This window comes from Aspergillus sydowii (genome assembly GCF_001890705.1).
Source record: "Aspergillus sydowii CBS 593.65 unplaced genomic scaffold ASPSYscaffold_9, whole genome shotgun sequence".
Classification (NCBI taxonomy): domain Eukaryota; kingdom Fungi; phylum Ascomycota; class Eurotiomycetes; order Eurotiales; family Aspergillaceae; genus Aspergillus; species Aspergillus sydowii.
In genome coordinates this window covers 82,854-107,088 of record NW_024467867.1, presented here as the reverse complement: position 1 = coordinate 107,088, position 24,235 = coordinate 82,854, and the positions used below count along the sequence as shown (strand labels likewise).

Below are 24,235 nucleotides of genomic sequence, written 5' to 3'. Positions count from 1 at the left end.
TCCTCCGATTTGAATCCGTCCGTATGTTCTGCTTCAATCTGCAAGCCTTCGGTTTGACTTGCTGGAGCAAGGGAGCCCAGACAGCGATCAAAACACTCCGTCGGACCTCAGGCGCAAGTCCAGGCGAATAGCCAGGAGAACACTGGATGGTGACTAGGAAGAGAGACCTGGCTGGAAAGAAAAGGAATCCTTCAATTCATTGGATAAATCCAACCGGGAGTGGGAGCGTGCAAGCAACGATGCAGTGGACGTTGTTGAAGGGAGAAAAACAAAGATCCACGGACCACGAGCCGCCCAGAAACTAAGTTTAAGCGTTGCTCAAGCTCGCCCCAGCGCGGGGAAGGCAGCCCTAACTACGGAGTCGACATGTCCTGGTTTGAACACCATCTACAGTGACAAGGATTGAGTCTGACGCACGAAAATCTATATGGATTAATCCTAGGACATTTCCTCCATTTTTTTAACTAACTCTATGGGCTCACTTACTGATCCAAATGTCATCGTAGTGCGCAAAGCACTATTACCAGCAAGGATCCTAGCACATTTTCTACGGGCGAGTCAGATGCGGTGCTCTCTTATCATTCCTTACCCCAAATAGTGGAGGCATGCCTTCTCCATTGGCTTTTGCACCCACGTTTTCTCAAGATGAATACTGTATTACAGACAGATTGGAAAGGCAGACCATTGCACATTGAGACTGGGCTCACTGGTCAAGGTCATTGGGCAAGAACTTCATGCCCATTCAATATTCCCACGCAGTGTCTCACCTTGCGAAACGTCCTTGTGGATAATTCGGTCGTCGACTCGGGTTAGTCCTAGTTCTGTTTTCCAGCCAGCGAATGCGGACAACGGACACAGAACAAAGAACCGAAGCTGGTCCCATTTCCAGAGGATCCTTCTGAAACTAGCTACCAACTAATACAGGCAGGGGTCATGTCGTGGTTAATGAATAGATTAGTGGAATCGTTTCAAGAGGATCTCATGCTCGAGCGAAATATGCCTCTTGCCTGCCAGGCGAAACTGATCGTAAATTATCCCGCGACCGCACGCTCTAAGCACCTTGAAACTCGAAGGGGCATAAGACGCATAGGCGAGATTGAGGTGGGCTGCGGCTTGAGAGTTGGGTGACAGCATGCCGAATTTGGGTATAGACCATAGGCGTCTGCAGGACGAAGGCGAAGACTTCGTTCATGATCATCCTCTCCTTCGGTTAGACGGACTCATTCATTTTAGGGTTATGGGCCAGCAGTGAACGTCCCATTGCAGGAGAACCGTACGACAGTAAGAATAAGAATCATTTGAATAATGGTCGTCACATTATTGGATTGAGCACTGCCGGGCGATTTCCTGCTTCAAACAACGCCAAATTCCGGTAATCTGCCAATTGTTCGACTTCCGGTTTTCTCCGGGTTGTTGCAGACTCCCACTCCACCGGCGAAGGCGCAGTCGGTGAACCCAAAGAGGACAAGACCAAAGAGGAGGGATCGGGTGAATCCGGGAGTGGGAAGACATTCGCATCTCCGCCCAGGGCTGTCATGTGATGACTTGCTCGACGCACCCGATGTGATGGTGTTCCCGAGATGTGGGAGTTCTTGGGCCGTCACGGCTCTTCCCAAACAAGCGTACAAAGCACGGCAATCTGGACCGCCAATACTCTAGATTTTCTTCACACTGAACAAAAATCAAGCGCGGCCGCTTTCAGTGAGGTGGGCGTTGGCCCGTAGCAGTGTGTTCTGTAACCTTGGAGAAGAAACCGTTGATATGGGTAACAATGGAAACCAATCAAGCTGGATGTAGTTAGGCGGGGGAAAAAAAAGAGATTCATGATCTGGCATAAGGTGCTACTACTCGGGGCAGTAGTAGCAGGCTGTCCAGTCAGATGGGAACACACCAGCCAGCATGGGGGGATTGGAAATAAATTGCTTTATGTATTCAAATTATCATCAACTTTCCAAGTCCTTATCAGCAGTGCTCCCATCTGGAACAAAGTTCAGGCCGAACATTCCGTGGACGAGAGCGAAAATCCGCCCAAGTTTCCGGTAACAGTTCGTGGCAACTCTGGTTTCCGTACGTTACGATTTACCAGGAATTGAGGATAACACCTCCCTCTCGACATCCCGGGCCTTTTCGAGGCCGCCCATTGGCCGGGGCCAGCCACGTCAGGAGCTCAACTCTCCGGGGAAGATCCAGTTAACTGCTTCCATGTAGACACCCGGTCGATGGCAGATGAAGGAAGGAAGCTGGAAGGGCAGGAGTAAATTGATTCTTCGCATATACCTAGGTAATATCCTCTGGAGATGAAAATATCAAATGAACACCTGCTGATTTATCTTTGAGTCCCTGAACCAACAGTAGCGAGTCCTAGTCTCCGAAGCATCGATGACTTGAACGAATGTGCTGGGAAAACACCAACGAGCCAATCAGCATGTTATCATTGTCTGGCAAGGTGCGGCTCGGGGACCCCGATTTCGGGGGAGGAAAAGAGGGGAAGCTGGCCACGTAACAGTGGACATGTCGAGTAAGGGGTTCCGGGGAGGGGTTGGATCGTTGGAGGGAGGAGGAAGGGGTGTGTCCCGGTCCGAAAGGGGATAGTGCTAGCTTGGCCGTTGTCGGAAGTTTCACTTTGCAGCGGACAGTGAAGGTGGTCAGCAGTCAACAGTCAGCACAACGTTGGACCGCCGCTCCGTGCCAGTCATTAACCAATCCGGGCCTGCCAAAAATACATATGCTGATCACGCTCTGTATGCGCTAGTATCGCTGGATTTACCGCTGATCGACCGACATTATGCACTTGGGCGTGGGGAAAATGCAAGTCCTTTTGTTAGCGGAAATCGTGCACCTTTTCCGAAGGGCCCTGAGACCATTCAGTGTCCAATGCACTTTTGGTTAACTTTTCGCCCAGAGCTTCTTAGTTCTTTCCAGCCGCGGACGCAGGCCATTCCCTCCGTGTTGTGCTGGCTGCGAAAGATCAGGAAGCAGCTGCTTGCTTTGTTTTCCCGACGTTCCGAAGGTTATTAGGTAGCCAACTGTGTCCATTTCGCTGTTCTGTACGGTTGTACATGGTAGCTCTCCATCAAACACCGCCAATCTCAATGATTTCTGTGACGCTGTGGTTGGACCTTGGCATCGCTTGACTCCTTGCTGATTCCAGGGCAGATTGTCGGCCAAGAGTAATCGTTCAATATTACGCCATGCTTGCCTTTCTTCATTGATGCTATCTGAAGTTTTCAGCAGAAGCTGGTTGGGGGTCTTCCGAGGTGAACTTTGAGCAGTTGACCATGTGCACATTTCAGACTCAGTGAATGTTTATTAAAAGTGGAATAAGCACTGTATCCTTGCACTACCCCACCATTATAGTGCCCAATTATCCATCTAGCTGGGTCTTTCGATCTTGCGAGAGCGGAGAGAAAAGAGTAAAGCATGAGCGTGCTAATTGCTGCAGGTGGCCAACTAGTCTTGCATCGTAGGATGTGCCCGTAGTATTGTGGACGCATTAGTGCCTCTTTCTTCCCCCTGGACGTTTTCGTGCCAGACAGAGTCCAAGTACAGAAAGTACGTGGCCACATTAATTAATTACTGTGCTGCTGCAAATACGGAGACTTGAATTCCTGAAGTGGCAAGTTTGGAGAGCTCTTGACTCATTGCTCATGGCTTCGGAGGAGAGACGTCGACGTCGCCTTCAAGGACGATTATCCAAGTCAACAATGATTTGCACCTGGGACAGATGAACTTATGACTGGAACATGCGAGAAGTGGAATGGGCCAATCATGGGAACCGGAATCAACATAATGGTCGTACCATTTGTTGCTCTGCTCGGACTGATTTTCGTTGGCCCCTCGATGCGCAACGTGCAGCAATTCTTCGTTCCTTCTTTTTCCACATCCTGAAATCCGCGGTCGGCGAGTGGCTGAGCCACGAGTTTGCAGCGTTTAAGGTTGCCTGGGTCGATGGGGCCCTCGGAACTCTGATCGCAGGAAACTTAGTATACACCGGGTGTTAACGGGGCTGTTCTCGGACGAGGTCTCCACGAAATCGACATCCCGGAATTGCGCGGCGTGATCTCTGAGCCCACTCTTGATTGCCTGGACTCTGCATTTGAGGCACGCTGGACGACAACTCAGAGACAAGACTGGCAACTACCGAGAAGGGTGTAAAATAAAATGAAATACCAATACCAGCTTGTTTGACTAGCGTCCCAAGTGCCCGTTGCTTTGCTTTTCTGGACCCACCGGCTTGGATCTTGACGTAGCAGAAACCTAATCTTTTTGGTTAAAGGGTTGAAAAGCCGCTGTCCTTATTGGCTGCTGCTCTCTTATCTCTGACCAGCTCCCCAACTTTCGAACGCGTCCCATCATCCCCCATCCCCTATCCTGACGCATGCAGAGTCGCAAACAGTGTTGTCTTGTGGGAACGAGCTTTAGCGGTAGGCCTGGAGGTTAGCTGGGGACTCGTTTGTCAAATTGAATGGGGGTTTCCTCCTGTTGGTGATGGGAAGTCCTATAACAAGCAGCCCTAGATTTCGACGACCGGGTTTACATGTGAAGTTGAGTCGAGTTCCTGAGTCCCCAAGAAGTACTCCAAACTATAGTGCTGCAGCGGACATTTTCTGGCCAGGAGCGGAAGCCGCCGAAAACGCTCTGTCGTTGTATCTGCCACCTAGTAGGTACGAAATATCCTCCCCCTGGTAGTAGTAGAGCAGGTCTTGCCGGTGCGTGAGAATTGAAAAGCCAGTTTATTCTATTTCTTTTCTTCTTCCTCGGAGGACGACTGCAAATCTACTAGGCTGGAGATGTACAAGCAAACGGCAATTCGCCACGCTGGAATGCCTTGTCGTCGATCTCCACCACAGTATTTTTCCCGAATTGGTCTCCCCCAGTAGGTCCGTGATCTCACGATCGAAATATCGTTCCCCGTCTGCTGTACCGCGCCATACATACGTACAATACCCAGACTCAGCTCGTATCGGAGCGTCCCAAGTGAATTCTCCGGGCCTCTGCCTCCCGTCCTGCCCCCGCGCTGCAACTTTTTTTTTGCGACGCACCCCCCTCACGACTCTTATTTCTGGCTCGCCCCTCTTCTCTTTCTCCTTCTTGTCTCCTACTTTTTCATCATCCCCGGAGCTAGACGTCGGGCAAAGTACCATTGTGATTGTACCTCCATTGCCCTCGCTCCGTTACTGACGACATAGTACGCCTTATCTATACATCACAACTTCAGCCCCGCCCAATCCTAACAGCGGCGGCCGACCCAAGACTCATCACAACTCCCCCGGTTTCTGCCATTCCATTCTCTGTCGGTCACCGGCGGAAGAATGGGTCTGAACTTGGAGAAAATCTATGGCCAAACTATAGTTGAGGAGCAGAAGCCGAATGAGTATTCGGAGTACCAGCCAAAGAAGGGATATGGCTGGGCTAACACTTTGCCCGAGCGGCAAGGTCTCTATGACCCCGAATATGAAAAGGATGCCTGCGGTGTAGGCTTTGCTGCGTAAGTGGATGGGCCGTGTCGCCATTACAAGAAAGCAATCTATCATACGCTAACACATTCTCTACTATACAGTAACATTAAAGGCAAAGCTAGTCACAAGATTGTCAGCGATGGTGAGTCCCTACAGACCGGAAACTTGGGATTGCGTTTGCTTACGATACGTCTTCTAATTTTATAGCCCGGAACCTGCTCTGTAACATGACGCACAGAGGTGCAGTCGGTTCGGACGCTCGAGACGGTGACGGTGCCGGTGTAATGACCAGCATTCCTCACAAGTTCTTCATCAAAAACTTTGCTCGTGAAGTTGGAGTGGATCTTCCACCGCTTGGCCAATATGCCGTTGGTAACCTCTTCTTCAAGCCTGATGAAGAGTCTCTGAAAGATTCCATCAAACAATTCGAGGAGATTGCCACAACACTAGGATTACGCGTACTAGGATGGCGAGAAGTTCCTCGCGATTCCACAATCCTTGGCCCTGCGGCTCTGTCTCGGGAACCTACTATTCTGCAACCTTTCGTAGTGCTGAAATCTGCCTACGGCGAAGGTAGCAAGCCTGAGATCACTGATCCGGAGAAGTTTGACACAAAGACTTTCGAGCTCCAGCTTTATGTCCTGCGAAAGCGCGCTACGCACATCATTGGCCTTGCCAATTGGTTCTACCTGTGCTCTCTCAGCAACCGCAACATTGTGTACAAGGGTCAGCTCGCTCCTATTCAGGTTTACCAATACTACCATGATCTGGTGAACGTCGATTACGAGGGCCACTTTGCTCTTGTCCACTCTCGTTTCTCTACCAATACATTCCCCTCTTGGGACCGTGCACAACCTCTGCGCTGGGCCGCTCACAACGGTGAAATCAACACCCTGCGAGGAAACAAAAATTGGATGCGTGCCCGTGAGGGTCTGCTGAAATCTGAGATTTTCGGCGAAGAGCTCGAGTCTCTACTCCCCATTGTTGAAGATGGTGGATCCGACTCTGCCGCCTTTGATAACGTCCTGGAACTTCTGATGATCAACGGCGTTCTTTCTCTACCTGAAGCCGTCATGATCATGATTCCCGAGGCATGGCAGGACAACCCGGCCATGGACCCAGCTAAGGCTTCTTTCTACGAATGGGCTGCTTGCCAGATGGAACCTTGGGATGGCCCAGCTCTCTTCACCTTCTCGGATGGGCGTTACTGTGGTGCCAATCTGGACCGCAACGGCCTGCGCCCTTGCCGATTCTACGTGACTGACGATGACCGCATTATCTGCGCGTCCGAAGTTGGTGCCGTTGATATTGACCAGGAGCGTGTTATCCAGAAGGGTCGTCTGCAGCCCGGTAAAATGCTTTTGGTTGACACAGTTGCTGGTCGTATTATTGATGACTCCGAACTCAAATACACCGTTTCCCACCGCCAGGACTTCAGCGGTTGGCTGAATAAGGAACTCGTCAAGCTACCTGCTGTCACTGAAAAGCTGATTGAGCACAACGTGGACATCCGCCACGACCTCGATAACCACACTATCCAAAATGACCCTCGCCTAAAGGCTTTCGGATACTCTTTTGAGCAGGTCACGCTCCTCCTCGGCCCTATGGGTGCTGATTCCAAGGAAGCTCTCGGCTCCATGGGCAACGATGCTCCGCTCGCCTGTATTGCGAAACAACCGCGCCTTCTGTACGAGTATTTCCGTCAACTCTTCGCTCAGGTCACCAATCCCCCAATTGACCCTATCCGTGAAGCCGTTGTCATGTCTCTGGAGTGCTACGTTGGTCCTCAGGGTAACCTGCTGGCAATGGATCCATCGCAGTGCCGCCGCATGCTGCTTCCTTCTCCCATTTTGACCATCCCCGAGTTCAATTCTCTAAAGAACATCAACAGCGTCCACAAGGACTGGACTGTAAAGCTCATTGACATCACCTTCGAGAAGAAGAAGGGTGTCTCTGGATACATCGAGGCCCTTGACCGTATTTGCGATGCTGCCACCGAGGCCATCCAAAACGAAGACAAAGTTCTCATCCTTTCTGACCGTGCTACATCTGCTGACCGGGTGCCCGTGTCTGCTCTTCTAGCCACAGGTCTCGTCCACCATCACCTCGTCCGCAACAAGTGGAGATCTCTTGCTGCGTTGATCGTCGAAACTGCGGAAGCTCGTGAGGTTCACCACATGTGCGTTCTCGTCGGTTATGGTGCTGACGGTATCAACCCCTACTTGGCTATGGAGTGCATCCTCAAGATGAACCGAGAGAACCTGATTCGTAAGGAACTCTCCGATGAAAAGGTCATCGAAAACTACAAAGCTTCTTGCGACGGCGGTATTCTAAAGGTCATGAGCAAGATGGGTATTTCCACTCTTGCCTCATATAAGGGCGCTCAGATTTTCGAAGCGCTCGGTATTGATGACAGCGTTATCGATCGCTGCTTTGCTGGAACTGCAAGCCGTATTCGCGGCATGACTTTTGAGCTAATCGCCCAGGATGCATTCGCTATCCACGAGCGCGGCTACCCATCTCGATCTATCATTGATATCCCCGGTCTTACCGAGTCGGGTGAGTATCACTGGCGTGATGGTGGCGAGGATCACATCAACGATCCCGTTAGCATTGCCAACGTTCAGGATGCGGTGCGAACGAAGAACGACAAGTCGTATGAAGCATACGCCAAGGCTGCACATGAGCAGATTAAGAACTGTACTCTCCGTGGTATGCTTGAGTTTGACTTCGAGCAGCGGACCCCCATCCCTATCGACCAGGTCGAGCCCTGGACTGAGATTGTTCGCCGCTTCGTGACCGGTGCCATGTCTTACGGATCCATCTCGATGGAGTCCCACTCCACTCTAGCCGTTGCGATGAACCGCCTTGGTGGAAAGTCTAACACTGGTGAGGGTGGTGAGGACTCGGAGCGCAGCAAGCGGATGGAGAATGGAGATACTATGCGTTCATCCATCAAGCAGATCGCGTCTGGTCGCTTTGGTGTGACATCTCACTACCTTGCCGATGCGGATGAACTGCAAATCAAGATGGCCCAGGGTGCTAAGCCTGGAGAGGGTGGTGAACTTCCCGGCCATAAGGTCGTTGGGCCTATTGCCCACACCCGTTACTCCACCCCTGGTGTCGGTCTCATCTCGCCCCCTCCTCACCACGACATCTACTCCATTGAAGATCTGAAGCAGCTCATTTACGACCTCAAGTGCTCTAACCCCCGTTCTCGTGTTTCCGTCAAGCTTGTCTCTGAGGTTGGTGTCGGTATTGTGGCCTCTGGTGTCGCCAAGGCCAAGGCTGACCACATCCTGATCTCTGGTCACGATGGTGGTACTGGGGCTTCTCGATGGACTGGCATCAAATATGCCGGTCTTCCCTGGGAGTTGGGTCTTGCGGAGACTCACCAAACACTTGTTCTCAACGACCTCCGTGGCCGTGTTATCGTCCAGACCGATGGTCAGATCCGCACAGGTCGTGATGTTGCCGTTGCTTGCCTCCTCGGTGCTGAAGAATTTGGCTTCGCTACTACTCCTTTGATCGCCATGGGATGCATCTACATGAGGTTCGTACCATGGCTCAATCTCGTTGCTTACATATTTGCTAAGTTTTTTTCCTAGGAAATGTCACCTCAACACCTGTCCTGTTGGTATCGCAACTCAGGACCCTGAGCTTCGCAAAAAGTTTCAGGGTCAGCCTGAGCACGTAATCAACTTCTTCTATTACATTGCCAACGAGCTGCGTGCGATTATGGCCAAGTTGGGTATCCGTACTATCAACGAAATGGTGGGCCGCGCGGAACTGCTCAAGGTTAGGGATGACCTTAGCAACCCGAAGCAGGAGAACATTGATCTTTCACTCATTCTCACTCCCGCCCACTCCCTCCGCCCTGGTGTCGCGACATATAATGTACGGAAACAGGTAAGTTGTGAAATATAACTGAGAATGAGTATAGAGATTCAGTCATTAACTAAAGCAGGACCACCGCCTCCACACTCGCCTTGACAACAAGCTCATCGCTGAATCCGAACTTGCCTTGGAGAAGGGCCTTCCCTGCCGCGTTGAGTGCGATATAGTCAACACTGATCGCGCTCTAGGTGCCACTCTTTCTTACCAGGTCAGTCGCCGTTACGGCGGTGAAGGCCTTCCCCAAGATACCATTCACTCCAATATCAAGGGTTCAGCTGGTCAGTCCTTCGGTGCTTACCTCGCTCCCGGTATCACACTGGAACTTGAGGGTGACGCCAATGATTACGTCGGTAAGGGTCTGTCGGGTGGTCGCCTCATTGTCTACCCACCGCGCGGCGCTGCCTACAAAGCGGAAGAGAACGTCATCGTCGGTAACACCTGTTTGTATGGTGCCACCCGCGGTACTTGTTTCTTCCGTGGTGTCGCCGCTGAGCGTTTTGCTGTTCGCAACTCCGGCGCTACTGCGGTTGTTGAAGGTGTTGGTGACCATGGATGTGAATACATGACTGGTGGTCGTGTGGTTGTTCTTGGCTCAACTGGTCGTAACTTTGCTGCCGGGATGTCCGGTGGCATTGCCTACATTCTTGACATGAACCAGGATTTCCTTTCCAAGGTCAACATGGAGATGGTGGAGTGCTCTGGTCTTGAAGACCCAGCTGAGATTGCCTTCCTTCGTGGCCTGATTGAGGATCACCACCACTACACCGGCTCCGAGTTGGCTGCTCGTGTTCTATTGGACTTCACCCGTGCTCTTCCTCACTTCGTCAAGGTATTGCCCATTGATTACAAGCGTACTCTTGAGGAAGAAGCCGCCAAGGCTGCCGCCGCGAAGAAGCCTGAAATCACGCTTCCTCAATTGCCTAGCACTCCTGCCGAGAAGGAGAAGCCCGCGGCCGCGCCTGATGCCAAGAAGGCAGAGCTTTTGGATATTGAAGACAGTGTTACGGACTCCAAGGTCGAGAAGAAGAGAACCGCGCTTATTCTCGACAAAACCCGGGGATTCATGAAGTACAACCGCCGCAGCGAGAAGTACCGCAACCCAGCCACCCGTACTCGTGACTGGGCGGAACTCTCCAATCGCCTCACTGAGGACGAGCTTAAATACCAGTCTGCTCGTTGCATGGATTGCGGTGTTCCGTTCTGCCAGTCTGACACGGGTTGCCCGATCTCCAACATCATTCCCAAGTGGAACGAACTTGTTTTCCAGAACCAGTGGCAGGATGCCCTTAACCGTCTTCTCATGACAAACAACTTCCCCGAGTTTACCGGCCGTGTCTGCCCTGCTCCGTGCGAAGGCGCCTGTGTCTTGGGAATCAACGAAGACCCTGTTGGTATCAAGTCCATTGAGTGTGCCATCATTGACCGTGGTTTCGAGATGGGCTGGATGGTTCCTCGTCCCCCTGCTGTTCGCAGTGGCAAAACCGTTGCCATCATTGGTTCCGGCCCGGCTGGTCTTGCTGCTGCCGACCAGCTCAACCGCGCTGGACACAGCGTGACGGTCTATGAGCGAGCCGACCGTATCGGTGGTCTACTCATGTACGGAATCCCCAACATGAAGCTTGACAAGAAGGTTGTTCAGCGCCGTGTTGATCTGATGGCCGCCGAGGGCGTCAAGTTTGTCACCAGCACCACCGTTGGCCCTGACGGTGAGCACTCCTTGGAGTCCCTTCGCCAGAGCAACGATGCTGTTATCCTTGCTACCGGTGCAACTGTTGCCCGTGATCTCAAAGCCCCTGGCCGTGAGCTTGATGGGATTCACTTCGCCATGCAGTTCCTGCACAAAAACACCAAGTCTCTCCTTGACTCTGAATTAGCCGATGGTTCTTATATCTCCGCCAAAGACAAGCACGTCGTCGTCATTGGTGGTGGTGATACCGGTAACGACTGTATCGGTACCTCTGTCCGCCATGGCGCCAAGTCTGTCGTCAACTTCGAGCTTCTGCCCCAGCCCCCCCCAGAGCGTGCCCGTGACAACCCCTGGCCCCAGTGGCCCCGTATCTATCGTGTCGACTACGGACACTCGGAAGTCAAGACCCACATGGGCAAAGACCCCCGCGAGTTCTGCATCATGTCCAAGGAGTTCGTTGATGACGGTAGCGGCCGCGTGAAGGGAATCAACACTGTCCGCGTTGAATGGACCAAGAGCGCCACTGGTGGATGGGACATGAAGACCGTCGAAGGGAGTGAGCAGTTCTTCCCTGCTGACCTTGTCCTCCTCTCCATGGGATTCCTTGGTCCCGAGGACCGTCTCCTTGGTGAAGAAATTGAACGCGATGCCCGCAAGAACGTTAAGACCAACCCTGGCCGCTACGGCACCAACGTACCAGGAGTATACGCTGCTGGTGACTGCCGCCGCGGACAGTCTCTGATCGTCTGGGGTATCAATGAGGGTCGCCAATGCGCTCGCGAGGTCGATACTTTCCTCTCCGGCATCAGCTCTCAGCTCCCCGTGACTGGCGGTATCGTTCGCCGACCTGCCATTGACGCAGTTCGGCAAGCCACTGAGCAGACTGTAACCATTGCCGCATAAATACAACAAACAGATAGAACTTCAGCGCGCTGGACAGGCTCCCGCGGGACGACAGGTTCGTTCTATGGCTGATGATGACGATGATCTATGAATAATACCACGACAAAAAGAGAAAGGGAGACTTTGCTTCTGGATCAGCGGGATAAATGGAAGATGTAAAGTATCTTTAGTTATCTAGAATTTCCATTGAACAATTTATTGAATTTTCTTGAATCGAGATAGTACTTGGAAGTAGGCAGTAGAAACGACGTAACTATAAAGGAGCTGGACAGCCGACAACAGCCGGGCTCATCAGCAGCCTCGGTAAGAGCAATAGGCCCAGTGCTTGCACTATAACTACCTACTACTATACCTCAACTCCATAATCGGTAACTACAATAATCCCTTTTCTATTCACAATGAGCAATACCGAGTTGGCGACCATCACGGCCCCTCGCATGGTCACAAGTACAACTACGACTCAAGCTCCTGAGCCATGTGGAAGAGCATCGCTCCGACAGCCTGAGGATGTGGAGGATGAGCCAGCGAGTGGCGGACGGGCGGAACAGGGACTTGCGCCTGTAGATGGAGGGGCTGCTGCTTGGAGGTTACTCTGCGCCGCCTTTATGTTTGAAGCGTTGCTATGGGGTAAATCCCCATTATGAATTGGACTCTTGAGGCTTGGCTCAGGGATACGCGCAGGCTTCCCTCTCTCGTTTGGTGTCTTCCAGGAATACTACTCCAAGATTCCCGAATTCGCCGGTAACCGCTATATCTCCGTTGTAGGTACCATAGCATCCGGATTTGGTTATCTTGGAGCACCGGTCATCATGCCTTTTATTCAGCGCTACCAGCGGTGGCAGCGCCAAATGATCTGGGTTGGCTGTATGCATCATGGATTCATAATTTCCCAGGGAGGACAAGATTCATATTGCTAATTTGCATCAGGGCCCATTTGCATTGCTGTGACTCGTTCTCGGGTCCTTTGCGTCCACTTTAGAGGTGCTTATCCTCACACAGGGCGTGGCCTATGGTCTTGGTTTCCTCATATTCTACTACCCCATCCTCAGCATGGTAAACGAATACTGGGTCGCACGTCGTGGCATGGCTTACGGTATTCTCTGTGGTGCCTCTGGCGTCTCAGGGTCCGTGATGCCGTTTGTCCTGCAAGCTCTGTTGGCAAAGTACGGTTACAGAATAACACTTCGCGCTGTGGCCGTGGCTCTCGCCTTGCTTACGGGCCCGTTGATTCCTCTCTTGAAGGGCCGTTTGCCGCCTTCACGACGAGCCAGTATACCCAAAATCAATTGGACATTTTTCCGGAGCCCCCTCTTCTGGATATACTCGATTTCAAATCTACTGCAGGGATTCGGGTACTTTTTCCCTTCATTATACCTTCCCTCGTTCGCGTCGTCCTTAGACCTCAGTGGCAAGAACGGTGCTCTTCTCCTCGCGCTGATGAGCGTTTGTCAAGTCTGCGGCCAGTTTGTATTCGGTTCCTTGTCTGACCGCAAAGTACCGCTTAACGTTTTGGCTTGCTCGTCAACCGTCGTCGCAGCAGTTTCCTGTCTCACCATGTGGGGATTGGCCCAGACTTTTCCAGTCTTAATCGTGTTTGCTGTTATATATGGTTTTTTCGCCGCAGGGTATACTGCTATCTGGGCGAGGATGAGCACCGCAATCACCGATGATGCGACAGCAGCACCAATTGTCTTTAGCCTGCTTAACTTTGGCAAAGGCATCGGAAACGTGCTTGCTGGTCCTGTCGGAGGATTTCTGGTTTCCGGCTCAATGTCGACGGGGCCTTCATCGGTGTCCTATCGATGGGTCATCATTTTCACCGGTGCATGCATGTTCGCGAGTGCTTGTACCATTTGCTTGCGGTATTCGAAGTACCTCTGTGTTTTAGTTGTTAGGTGACTTGATGGAGATCTACCAAACTGTTTACTTCATAGCCATAAAATATATATATATATATACTAGAGTGCGCGCGGATATGCTGGCAATTGCCATTTACTTTTGATTACACATAGTTATTCCTCGTATTAGCTACGCTACTGAACCAGCTCAAAATTAAGTTAATTCAACGTTCTAAAACCAAAAACATCGCCAATGGTTTAGGAAATCCGTAGTGGGTATATATATAAATAGATTTTTTATCCCTCTCCCTCCTCTTCAGCAATATTCATCTCCCTTGGTGCCGTAAACACGGGCCCAGGGGTTCCCCTCCTTATCCTCCCCTCACTCTTCGCATGCACCGGAAGTTCACGCCCACGAGCAGCCTGCTGACGTGGTACTGGTACCTTCGTTGGTTGGAACCAAGTCGCCCTTTGTCTCTCTCCCATCCTATTCGCATGTCTCGTGGCCTCCTCGAACATTGAAAGTTCGCCCACCCTCAGCATCGAGTCGAGAATGTCGTCGCCAACCAGCAACACCTGGGATAGGAACTCATACATGTAGGCTAACCGCTCGTCAGCTGACACAGCCAATCCCCACAGGTTTCGAACGAGCATCTCATCGTCTGTTGGCGTTGGTGGTTTCAGGATTGTTTTGCGCGGAACGTGTGTGCGATGTCTCGGTTGTGGACCACTATGGCCACGATGCTGGTATTCTGTGCCTATAGCAGGCTGTGTCTGGGCCGATGGCGATGAAGAACACGAATACCAAGAGTTTGGATAGCGCTTGTCCTCGTAAGAGTCGCCCAAGTCAGTCCGGAGGGGACTACCATCATAATCAGGGTTACCGCTACAAGGGCTCGTAGGGCCGAGATTAGGAATAGCTTTGTCGTTTCCCTTGCTTCTTCTCTGGTGGTATTCCTTTAGACCCGGCGTAGTGGGGTGGGTTGGGCTCTTTGGAATTTCGCTGACATTACCCCAGTGGACGGTTCTTGCGCGATACGCGCTGCGGACGAATCTGCTACTCTCGGCGGATTTATTGTCCTTGTTATTGAGATAACCGGAGTTGGGACTGGGTTCTTCACCTCGGGTGTGAGCTGCGGCGAGGGCAATAGAATTGGGTTTTGGGTTTGATCGACGCCCGAGTGATGAGAATGGTTCATCCCTGCCGCCGAACGGGCGATGGTTTGGATTGTAAGCGCTTGGTGGCTGATTAGTGTATGGCGGTGGTGGACTTAAGGGGCGCTTGGGAGTGCTGACGGCGGAGATAACTCTGTCAGCCGCCCATTCCACAAAGCTATAAAGTGATGGCATTTCGTGTGCAGCAGGCCAGTCAGTTTCAAATGTGAGTGGGGCGAAAATTTTGAGAAGCCAAATCCGTGTGGGAGAGAGGGAACCCCGTTTATGTATCCTCCATTATAGGAAGCTGTTAGGACAAAGATGGGGAGTGCAGACAATAGCGACACACTGATCAAAGATTCATTGTGTGAAGGACAAGATAAAGGCATCTCGCAAAAGCACTTTTTTCCCGAAGGACAAGAAAGTGATAAAGAAGAGATTCGGTTTGTCTTTGTTCATTAATAGATATCTGCATGTTATACACTTATTGTACATAGTCCCAAACACATAGCGCCAAGGTATTCTCCTACACGCCGTTAGTACAGAAATTTGAGAAAGGCAGTGGGAACAATATAACTCACGAGAAAAGAAAAACTAAATGGTACTGGAGGGGTGTCGCGCCTGCGCCTGAGCTTTCTCTTCTGCCTCCATTTCCCTCTCCAAAGCCGCAAAGTCTCCCTGAAAGGCACTCTTGACCGGTTCCATCCGTACCTCCCACACATCCTCACTACTTGGACCAGTCTTATACTTGATAGCTTTCCTCCGATTATGCTCGCGGATTACGCGCCTCTTCTCATTGTCGCTGAATGTCCTTGTCTTCATACACAGCCAGAAATTCTCCCAGTGCTCACTGCACGACCGCAGCTCACCATATCGATAAACATTGACAAATTGGCCGCCTAGCGATTGGCAGAAGAAAGCATAATCAAACGCCGAGCGACAGGACATGGTATCGGGGTAGAGGGATTCGGGAGCTATAGATCCTGGCGAAGATTGAGTATCGGATGCTGGGGATTGTGTGGACGTGGCTGAGGATTGTTGCGGTTCAGACTGGCTGATATCATTTTTCAGGCTCTGCCATAATTCGGCGAATTCGGCGTCTGCTTGCTCTTCCCGACTGAGTTTCCGTGGTTGTTGTGGTGGTGTCGGTAGGTTGTCTTGTGTAGAAGGTGCAGGTGGAGGTTGAGGTTGAGACTCGTTCTTTGTGGAGGACGAGGAATTCCAAAGCCAGCCCATATTTTTAGACTGTGTATAGCTCTCAGGGTGTGAAAAAAGAACTCAGATGCAATTAGCAGTACAGGCGACGAGCTGCGATTATTATCGTGGAAGCGGAGTTGAAAAGATGGTGTTTGCGATGTTTGTTGCATCTTTTGCTTGTGTTACGACCGACGCCAAGGTATGCTCTCGACCAATCACCTATGCACCAATCAGAAGGGTTACGGTACGGTACCTTGCGACAACGCAGAGTGGCTGACTTGGTCACTTGACCATGATAGCCTGTGATGCACGAAGTAGCCAGCTACTGTCCAAATAGGTAGCTACTCGAATAGTAGCTGACTACCACACCTACTAGTAGTCAACGAAGGATATAAGGACGCTCATTCACTATCATATACTTAGTTTACTTCTTAGTTCGTCGCAATCAATATTAATTATCATTGCAGAGTATATCTTTGCTAGTGATATCAACTTGTCAGTGCTACTCTACACTTTCTGTATACATGCAGCGGGTGGCCCTTCTTCCCTTCCGAGCCAGTATACCGATACCGACTTGATACCAAGCCTAGCGACCCACCAGGTAACGCGGGTATTGTCACAGCTAACTAATCCCAATCCGGATTCCTTCGTCCTAAATACCAGTCCAAACCATGTCAGTGATGTGTAACCCCTTTACTATAATCCGAAATACCAGACTAGCTACCGGGTTTATACTCCGTACGCGCGAGATCCTAAGGTTAGACGCTACATACTCGTGACAGGAGTGGAGCGTCGTGACAGTTTGGCGGCGTAATTTGGGATGACAGACTGACAGTATCAGAACGGAATGGTAATCTAACGATCATTGATCAGTTCCACCTTGATGGCTTGACGTCATTTATCACCATGTGGTCGGACATCAAGTAGCAGCTCTTCGCTTGTTCTGCGTTTCTGACACGCTCACATACTCGCAATAATGATGCGAGTCCTGTTTGATGGCAGGGTGTCCCACAGTTACAGGCCTTTGTCATGCTGTAAAGGCTCTGCTGCCAATTGGGTTCCAAAGGCGTCTTCGATTGTTGCCCGGCATGCGAGTACAATCAGCTCCGCAGATGTTAGTTCACTCGAGAGTGGCCACATTGAATTGGGAGAAAACGAGGGCCTAGTCTTTGTCAATAGTAAGCTTGTCTAAACATGGAGGTTTGACCCTGTAAGACTAACTGGTTCTAGATATCTTCCCTCGAAGGCTCCAATGGCTGCTGCTGTTGGGTCCTCTCAACGGCAACCTGTCGTACGAAAAGGCCTTAAAGCGCATTGACCGTCCACATCTCGCGGCGTCAGATCCGTTGCGTATTGTTAACCAGGTACTTCCACCAGATTTAGATATCAATATAAAAGATGTCATCCCGCGGTTTCGCGAAGGTGGCGCCTTTGTAAAATATGCCCGGAAGCCAGGGACCGCAGACACTGGGATCGAGGCCACAATCAAGCGCCACTTGGAAAAACATCCTATTCGACCTTGGTTCTACCCGTTCCAGCAGGCGACGGTTTCTCAAGTTCAAGGAAGGCCGTGGATTGAAGATCTTTATCGCATTCCTAGTCCACGTATCCGAGTCGAGTTTTACCCAGCCGTGCCAGACGGCCCAGCTACAGAATTGACTACAGAAGTCCTCTATACGGTTTTCCGCAGATATGGGAAGCTTCGGGATATTGAGCGACAGCCACCAGATTCGAAAGAAACCCCGAAATATGCATTAGTCGAGTTCTCCCGTGCTAGTAATGCTGTCGCAGCCAAAAACTGCATCCACGGATTCACCATACCTCCGGAGGGAGGCAGGAGCAACTCTGGTACACGCGTTAAGATCAAATATGAACGGAAGATCAGACTGTCTATGATCAAGGATTGGCTTCTGAACCACCCCCGTATAGTAATCCCGGCAGCGGCCGCTCTCATTGCAGCCATCACAGTGACCGTCTTCGACCCAATACGCACATTCTTCATCAAGATAAAGATAAAGGCGACCCTTCATACAGAGGGAAACAAGTTCGTCCAGTGGGTCCGGTATCAAGTCAGCAAGGCGAATATTTACTTTGGTCAAAGCAAATCCGATGCTCGCGGCCTGACAGCAATTTGGGAGGATCGCCAAAGCGACATTTCTCAACTTAACTCGTGGCTGACGGAAAGTACCGAAACATTCATCGTGATACATGGCCCACGCGGTTCAGGAAAGCGCGAGCTAGTGCTAGATCGAACTCTTAAGGACCATAGATACAAACTCGTCATCGACTGCAAACAGCTTCAAGACGCCAAAGGTGATACGGCCAAAATTGCTCGTGCAGCGAGTCAAGTGGGCTACCGACCGATATTTTCATGGATGAATAGCATCAGCAGCTTCATCGACCTGGCAGCTCAGGGAATGATTGGCACCAAGGCGGGTTTTTCTGAAACTCTGGACGCCCAACTCAGCAATATTTGGCAGAACACTGCTGTAGCCATGAAGAGCATCACGCTGGAGAACAGGAAAAAGACGGATACGGATGCGCAGCTTTCAGATGAAGAGTATTTGGAGGCCCATCCCGAGCTACGCCCAGTAGTAGTTATCGATAACTACCTCCATAATAACCCAGATGGCAATGTGGTCTATGACAAGATCACAGAATGGGCTGCAGGTCTAACAAGCGGGAACATTGCACATGTCATATTTTTGACAACCGATGTTTCTTTCTCCAAACCGTTAAGTAAAGCACTGCCCAATTCGGTGTTTCGAACGATCTCCCTAGGCGACTGCTCTCTTGAAGTTGGTCGAAGGTTCGTACTCAACCATCTCGAATACGAAGCAAAGAATAAGAACCAGGCTGTCCGAAAGGAGGAGGATCTATCAGAGCTGGATAGTTGCATTGCCGTATTGGGGGGCCGTGTGACGGATCTCGAGTTCATGGCTCATCGCATTGAGTCCGGGGAAACTCCTCGAGGCGCCGTCACTCGAATTGTTGAACAATCGGCCTCTGAGATCTTAAAGATGTTCATATTGACTCCTGAGTCTGAATCGCAGCAGTGGAGTCATGAGCAAGCCTGGCATCTGATCAAAACGCTTGCACATTCTGAGGATGGCAGTGTATCCTACAACCATGTGCTTGAGTCTGATTTGTTCAAGTCTAATAGTCAAGCTCTTCGAGAACTCGAGCAAGCAGAGCTTATTTCAATCATCAGTTTGAATGGATCTCCAAAGAGGGTGAGGGCTGGAAGACCGGTATACCAAGCGGTATTCAAGCGATTGACCGAGGACAAAACCTTGAGCAGTCGTCTAAATCTCGAAATATTATCGCAACTAATCAGCAACGAAAACAAGAGCATTGGGAAGTACGAAGAGGAACTCCTCTTGCTTGGAAAGCTGCCAAAACAACCACGAGAGCTCACCGGAAGAATCCAATGGCTCTTGGACAAGGTGTACAGCTCACAGAACAAGATTGCGAAGTATGAAGCGGAAAGCGCGGCACTTCAGAAGGTTTCACAACACGAGTATTAGCAACTTTTGGTACTCTTTAATCTCTGTGAATATCATGGAAATGCATGGCTATAACATAAATCAAGATGTATTGTAAATTCCAGTACTTTCATCCATTTGTCGTAAATATTTAGTTACAGTAGCTGCACTGCGATTGATGCGAATTTGCGAGCCACAATTGCTGATGTCAGCTGTTAATTACCGTATTATACATACAGACAGCTTCCAAGGCTGGCCAACATCAGCTTCTTCCTGTAGCAAGAAACTTCGCTCGCGGAATTTGCCATCCTGATGAGTAGACCTAGTAGAGTTACTATTCTCTCATCGCTTTTTTTTTTTGACGGGTTCTTCCTCGTATAATTTTTTTTTCCTTGGCTTTTAGCCTACATTCAGCTATTCAAAGAGACCGCAATGGACACGATACAAACAGCCTATGCCGGGTTACAGTTGAAATTGCTCCCTGTGGCCGTGGTTTTCATCTCGACATGCGTTCTCATACTTACTCGCATTCTTAGCGGTCTTCAAAGTTACGCTAGAAAGACGAAAGACACTAAGCAGGTGCGCCGGCCTAGAACAGTGCCGCATTGGATACCGTGGTTAGGCCATAGTCTCTCGTTTGCCCGGAATCACATATATTTCCTCGAAAAGGCCAGGTGAAGACTCTTTTACACATCTGGAAGGGAAATTTAGCTAATTTTGGTAGGGACCGACTGCATGAGGCTGTATTTTGCATAGTGATTGGTGGCGCAAAGCACAATGTTGTCATGTCACCATCCATGATTAAGTCTGTCTTGACATTTAGAGGTGTGACAACAGCTCCTCTAGTCAAACATATTGCACGGAAGATTCTCGGCGATCGCGGTGCCTTTGAAAAACTGAACCCTTCTGACAGCCATGTTTTCGTTCACAACATTCCAATTCAGTTCATGCATGAGCCATCTCTCTCTCAAACCTCGACATCGGCCACCCGTTTTATCGAACGGGAGGCTCCGAATCTAGTGACTTTCTGTTCAGCCCCCATTGACCAGATGCTTTGGGAGCGTCCAGGTGACGTCCGTATTGTCGAAGGAATAAATCAACCTGTTTGCGAGGTAGATTTCTTTACACTCATTAGACACTTTGTTGGGACAACAACGACTACTTCACTGTTTGGTCAATCTATCTTAGATACTTTCCCAAATTTGCTTCAAGATATCTGGAGTATTGATGACGAATTTGCGACTTTATCAATGGGACCTCCACGCTATCTGACTCCCAAGATTTCTGCAGCTTATATTGCCCGTGATCGGCTATTAGACATACTTTCCGTATTCCATCAAGCATTACTGTTCTGGGATGAGGGGAAAGACCTTGGGATGGAGTTCCGCGACCTCCGCGACCTCGACGACGTTTCGGAGCCGATCAAGAAACGGATCCGCATGGCGAAGGACTTGGGATTATCGGCAGAGGATAGCGCTCCCGCACATTTAGCCTTGCTTTGGGCTATGAACGGCAACTCGCCCAACATTGTGTTTTATCACCTTCTTCACTTATACTCCAATCCGACTCTGCTGGAGAAAATCCGTAATGAAATTGCCCCGTTTGTTAGGGTGTCGAGACCGAGCAGAGAGGAAACCGGTTTCCCGATCCTGGAGGCCCCCAAACTTTCTATTGACATGGACAAGCTATGTGATTCATGTGAACTTTTGAAGGCGACCTTCTACGAGACTCTGCGCTTGGATTCGGCAGGACTTTCGTTCCGGCAATTGACTGCAGACCTGACACTCACTGAAACCAAAGAGGAAGCCGCGAGCGCAGGTAAATCAAGGCCACGGTCCTATTCCCTTAAGAGCGGGGAGCTAGTCATCGTGCCTCATGGAGTTGTCCATAACGATCCCGCATGCTTTTCTAACCCCGACCAATTCGACCCTTTCAGGTTCATCCAGGCCGACCCCAGCACCGGCCAGAAACGCGCAAAGCCCGAGACTATAACTCCGTTTGGGGGTGGAATGCCGGCATGCAAAGGACGGGCTTTTGCAGAGGAGAAGATTTTGGCCTTGTCTGCAGCAATTGTGTCCTTGTGGGAGGTCAAGCCGGGAGATGAAAGTGATTTTAAGATCCCAGAACACAAGATTTCGAGTGCTGCCTTTCTGCCAAAAAATGATATTCGAGTGCGAATATCGTCGCGCTGTCATTCATGATGTAAATGGTCTTAATATCGGCTTGTGTGTGTTTGCGTGTGGATATAGAGAGATCTCAAAACAAATAACATGTAATGAATAGCAGAACGCTCCAGTCATGATGCGGGGAGACCTTGGAGATCGCATCAGCGAATTGAATTCTCGCTGATAGCAAGCAGAGGCCCATTTTTGGTAAATAAAGACCAATTATAGGTCGGATACGACAAGCATGGAAAAGAATCCGGATATCGCACGGACTTACGCCGAGTGTACTTGGCTAGGTCTCACCACCCATGAGTTCAAATACGTGATCCATTGCCTACTTTATTCTGAATACGTCGCGTATAATTTGTGTAACTAGCATATATCCAACAAACCATGGAGCAAGACGGCAACCCCGATGCCCCTCAAGACTACGATCTATCAACGCCTATATCTTCCAGTTTAGGCCTCCGGCAAGGCCTAACGTCGTACGGCGATGCTCATTTTTCCCTTTTCTTGAGGAAGGTCTTTGTCAAGGCACTAGGGTACTCCGAAGACGCCCTTTCCAGACCTATAATTGGGATTATCAACACCTATTCCGGTTACAATCCCTGCCACGGGAATGTACCACAGCTTATAGAAGCGGCGAAGCGCGGTATCCATCTCAATGGCGGCCTTGCAGTTGAATTTCCAACCATAAGTGTGCACGAGTCATTCTCGTATCCGACGAGTATGTTTCTGAGGAACCTGATGAGTATGGACACGGAGGAAATGATCCGCGCCCAGCCTATGGACGCGTGTGTCATGATTGGAGGTCCGTCTCCTTCTCAGGCTTGTTGGTGAATAAACTGACGCTCTCTAGGATGCGACAAGACAGTTCCGGCACAACTGATGGGTGGTATATCTGCAAACAAGCCTGTCCTTCCTTTAATTACCGGTCCGATGATGTCTGGGAGTCATCGCGGCAAGAGGATAGGTGCCTGTACGGATTGCCGGAATAACTGGGCAGCTTTTCGTGCTGGAGAAATAGACATTGAGGAAATCTCGGAGATTAATGAGGAACTTGCACCGACGGTAAGCTCGCGTCCACGAAAGTCCACATTTACATTATCTGACAGGTTTAGATTGGGACCTGTGGCGTTATGGGCACTGCTAGCACAATGGCATGCATTACTGCTGCTCTTGGTATGATGCCCCTGCGTGGAGCTTCCGCGCCAGCAGTTTCGTCTGCAAGGACTCGAGTTGCCGAAGAAACCGGAGCGAATGCTGTACTGACAGCGCGCAAAAAGCGGAAGCCGCAAGATATTCTATCAAAGGAGTCGTTCCTAAACGCCATCACTGTCCTGCAAGCGATTGGTGGCTCAACAAATGCAGTAGTGCACCTGATGGCTATTGCAAATCGGCATCCAAAATTGCAGGGCGTGATAACCTTGCAAACATTTGAAGAGGTCGGACGCAAGACACCACTATTGGTAGACCTCAAGCCCAGTGGCGATAACTACATGACTGATTTTCATAATGGCGGAGGGATGTTGGCGTTGCTACATACCCTCCGGCCCCTCCTTCATCTCTCTGCCATGACAATCTCGGGTCAAACACTGGGCGAAATCCTTGATACATCACCATTTCGTGAATTTCCCCTTTCTCGGCAAATCATCAGATCGCTATCAGACCCTCTTTATCCTGCGTCATCACTGATAGTCCTCCATGGAAATATAGCACCAAACGGTGCAGTATTGAAAGCCTCGGCCTCAAAGGACCGCAGTCTCCTCTCCCATGCCGGACCAGCAGTGGTTTTCGACAATTCTGCTGACCTTGCCAGGCGCATCGATGACCCAGGCCTCGAGGTCACAGCAAATTCGATCCTTGTTCTTAAGAACATAGGGCCAATCGGGAATCCGGGGATGCCAGAGGCCGGTCTTCTTCCTATTCCCCGTAAGCTTGCAGCCGCAGGCGTAAAGGATATGCTCCGGATCTCAGATGGCCGCATGTCTGGTACAGCAGGCGGGACAATTATTTTGCACGTCTCCCCGGAATCAGCAGTCCCAGAGTCGCCATTTGGTATTGTCCAAACGGGTGATATTATCAGCTGTGATGTAGAGAGTAGAAAACTACAACTGGAAATATCGGCAGAAGAAATAAACGCGAGGATTAAGGCTCGAAAATCGGCATTCGAGATGGAGAAGAAACCAAGACCGAGGGGATATCGTGGGTTGTATGAGCGGTCCGTTAACCAAGCGCAGGATGGTGCCGATTTTGATTTTCTTACAGCGGACGGGGGATCAAGAGATTAAACCTGTAATATCAGCTCTGTTACTGTCACAGCTCGCAAGTCGGAAGTGGTTGGCATTGATGAATTGGAACTCTGGCCCTGTGCCCTCAAACCGTAACTTAGATACCCGATACGGTTAAAGACGCGTCGCGCGCGACAACGCGTTACCCTTCCGGACCG

At 50.5% G+C, this 24,235-nt stretch overlaps 6 protein-coding genes across 6 annotated transcripts; 4 read left to right on the top strand and 2 right to left on the bottom strand.

Annotated features, from left to right (window-relative positions):
• Positions 1 to 5,312: 5,312 nt before the first annotated feature.
• On the top strand, positions 5,313 to 11,946 carry ASPSYDRAFT_156917 (glutamate synthase (NADH); the record flags this gene model as incomplete). The annotated part of the gene is made up of 5 exons (XM_040842606.1): positions 5,313 to 5,488; positions 5,561 to 5,601; positions 5,667 to 9,012; positions 9,068 to 9,368; positions 9,424 to 11,946. 5 exons carry the CDS (start codon positions 5,313 to 5,315, stop codon positions 11,944 to 11,946), a joined length of 6,387 nt encoding a protein of 2,128 aa, XP_040700126.1.
• A 398-nt stretch (positions 11,947 to 12,344) lies between these two features.
• Positions 12,345 to 13,845, top strand: ASPSYDRAFT_91582 (uncharacterized protein; the record flags this gene model as incomplete). Its single annotated transcript, XM_040852511.1, has 4 exons — positions 12,345 to 12,573; positions 12,628 to 12,810; positions 12,874 to 12,890; positions 12,946 to 13,845. 4 exons carry the CDS (start codon positions 12,345 to 12,347, stop codon positions 13,843 to 13,845), a joined length of 1,329 nt encoding a protein of 442 aa, XP_040700125.1.
• An 89-nt stretch (positions 13,846 to 13,934) lies between these two features.
• On the bottom strand, positions 13,935 to 15,592 carry ASPSYDRAFT_47598 (uncharacterized protein). The gene has a single exon (XM_040847462.1). It carries the CDS (start codon positions 15,132 to 15,134, stop codon positions 14,082 to 14,084), a length of 1,053 nt encoding a protein of 350 aa, XP_040700124.1. The 5' UTR covers positions 15,135 to 15,592; the 3' UTR covers positions 13,935 to 14,081.
• Positions 15,368 to 16,279, bottom strand: ASPSYDRAFT_47597 (EMI1 family protein). Its single transcript, XM_040847461.1, has 2 exons — positions 15,521 to 16,279; positions 15,368 to 15,465 (listed from the first exon to the last, which is right to left on the bottom strand). The coding sequence occupies exon 1, from the start codon at positions 16,173 to 16,175 to the stop codon at positions 15,534 to 15,536; it is 642 nt and encodes a 213-aa protein (XP_040700123.1). The 5' UTR covers positions 16,176 to 16,279; the 3' UTR covers positions 15,368 to 15,465; positions 15,521 to 15,533.
• An 833-nt stretch (positions 16,280 to 17,112) lies between these two features.
• ASPSYDRAFT_59653 (uncharacterized protein) lies at positions 17,113 to 21,822 on the top strand (the record flags this gene model as incomplete). Its single annotated transcript, XM_040849734.1, has 4 exons — positions 17,113 to 17,314; positions 17,367 to 19,642; positions 20,090 to 20,295; positions 20,346 to 21,822. The coding sequence occupies 4 exons, from the start codon at positions 17,113 to 17,115 to the stop codon at positions 21,820 to 21,822; spliced, it is 4,161 nt and encodes a 1,386-aa protein (XP_040700122.1).
• A 357-nt stretch (positions 21,823 to 22,179) lies between these two features.
• Positions 22,180 to 24,077, top strand: ilv3C (putative dihydroxy-acid dehydratase; the record flags this gene model as incomplete). Its single annotated transcript, XM_040842549.1, has 3 exons — positions 22,180 to 22,597; positions 22,646 to 22,857; positions 22,908 to 24,077. 3 exons carry the CDS (start codon positions 22,180 to 22,182, stop codon positions 24,075 to 24,077), a joined length of 1,800 nt encoding a protein of 599 aa, XP_040700121.1.
• Positions 24,078 to 24,235: the final 158 nt, after the last annotated feature.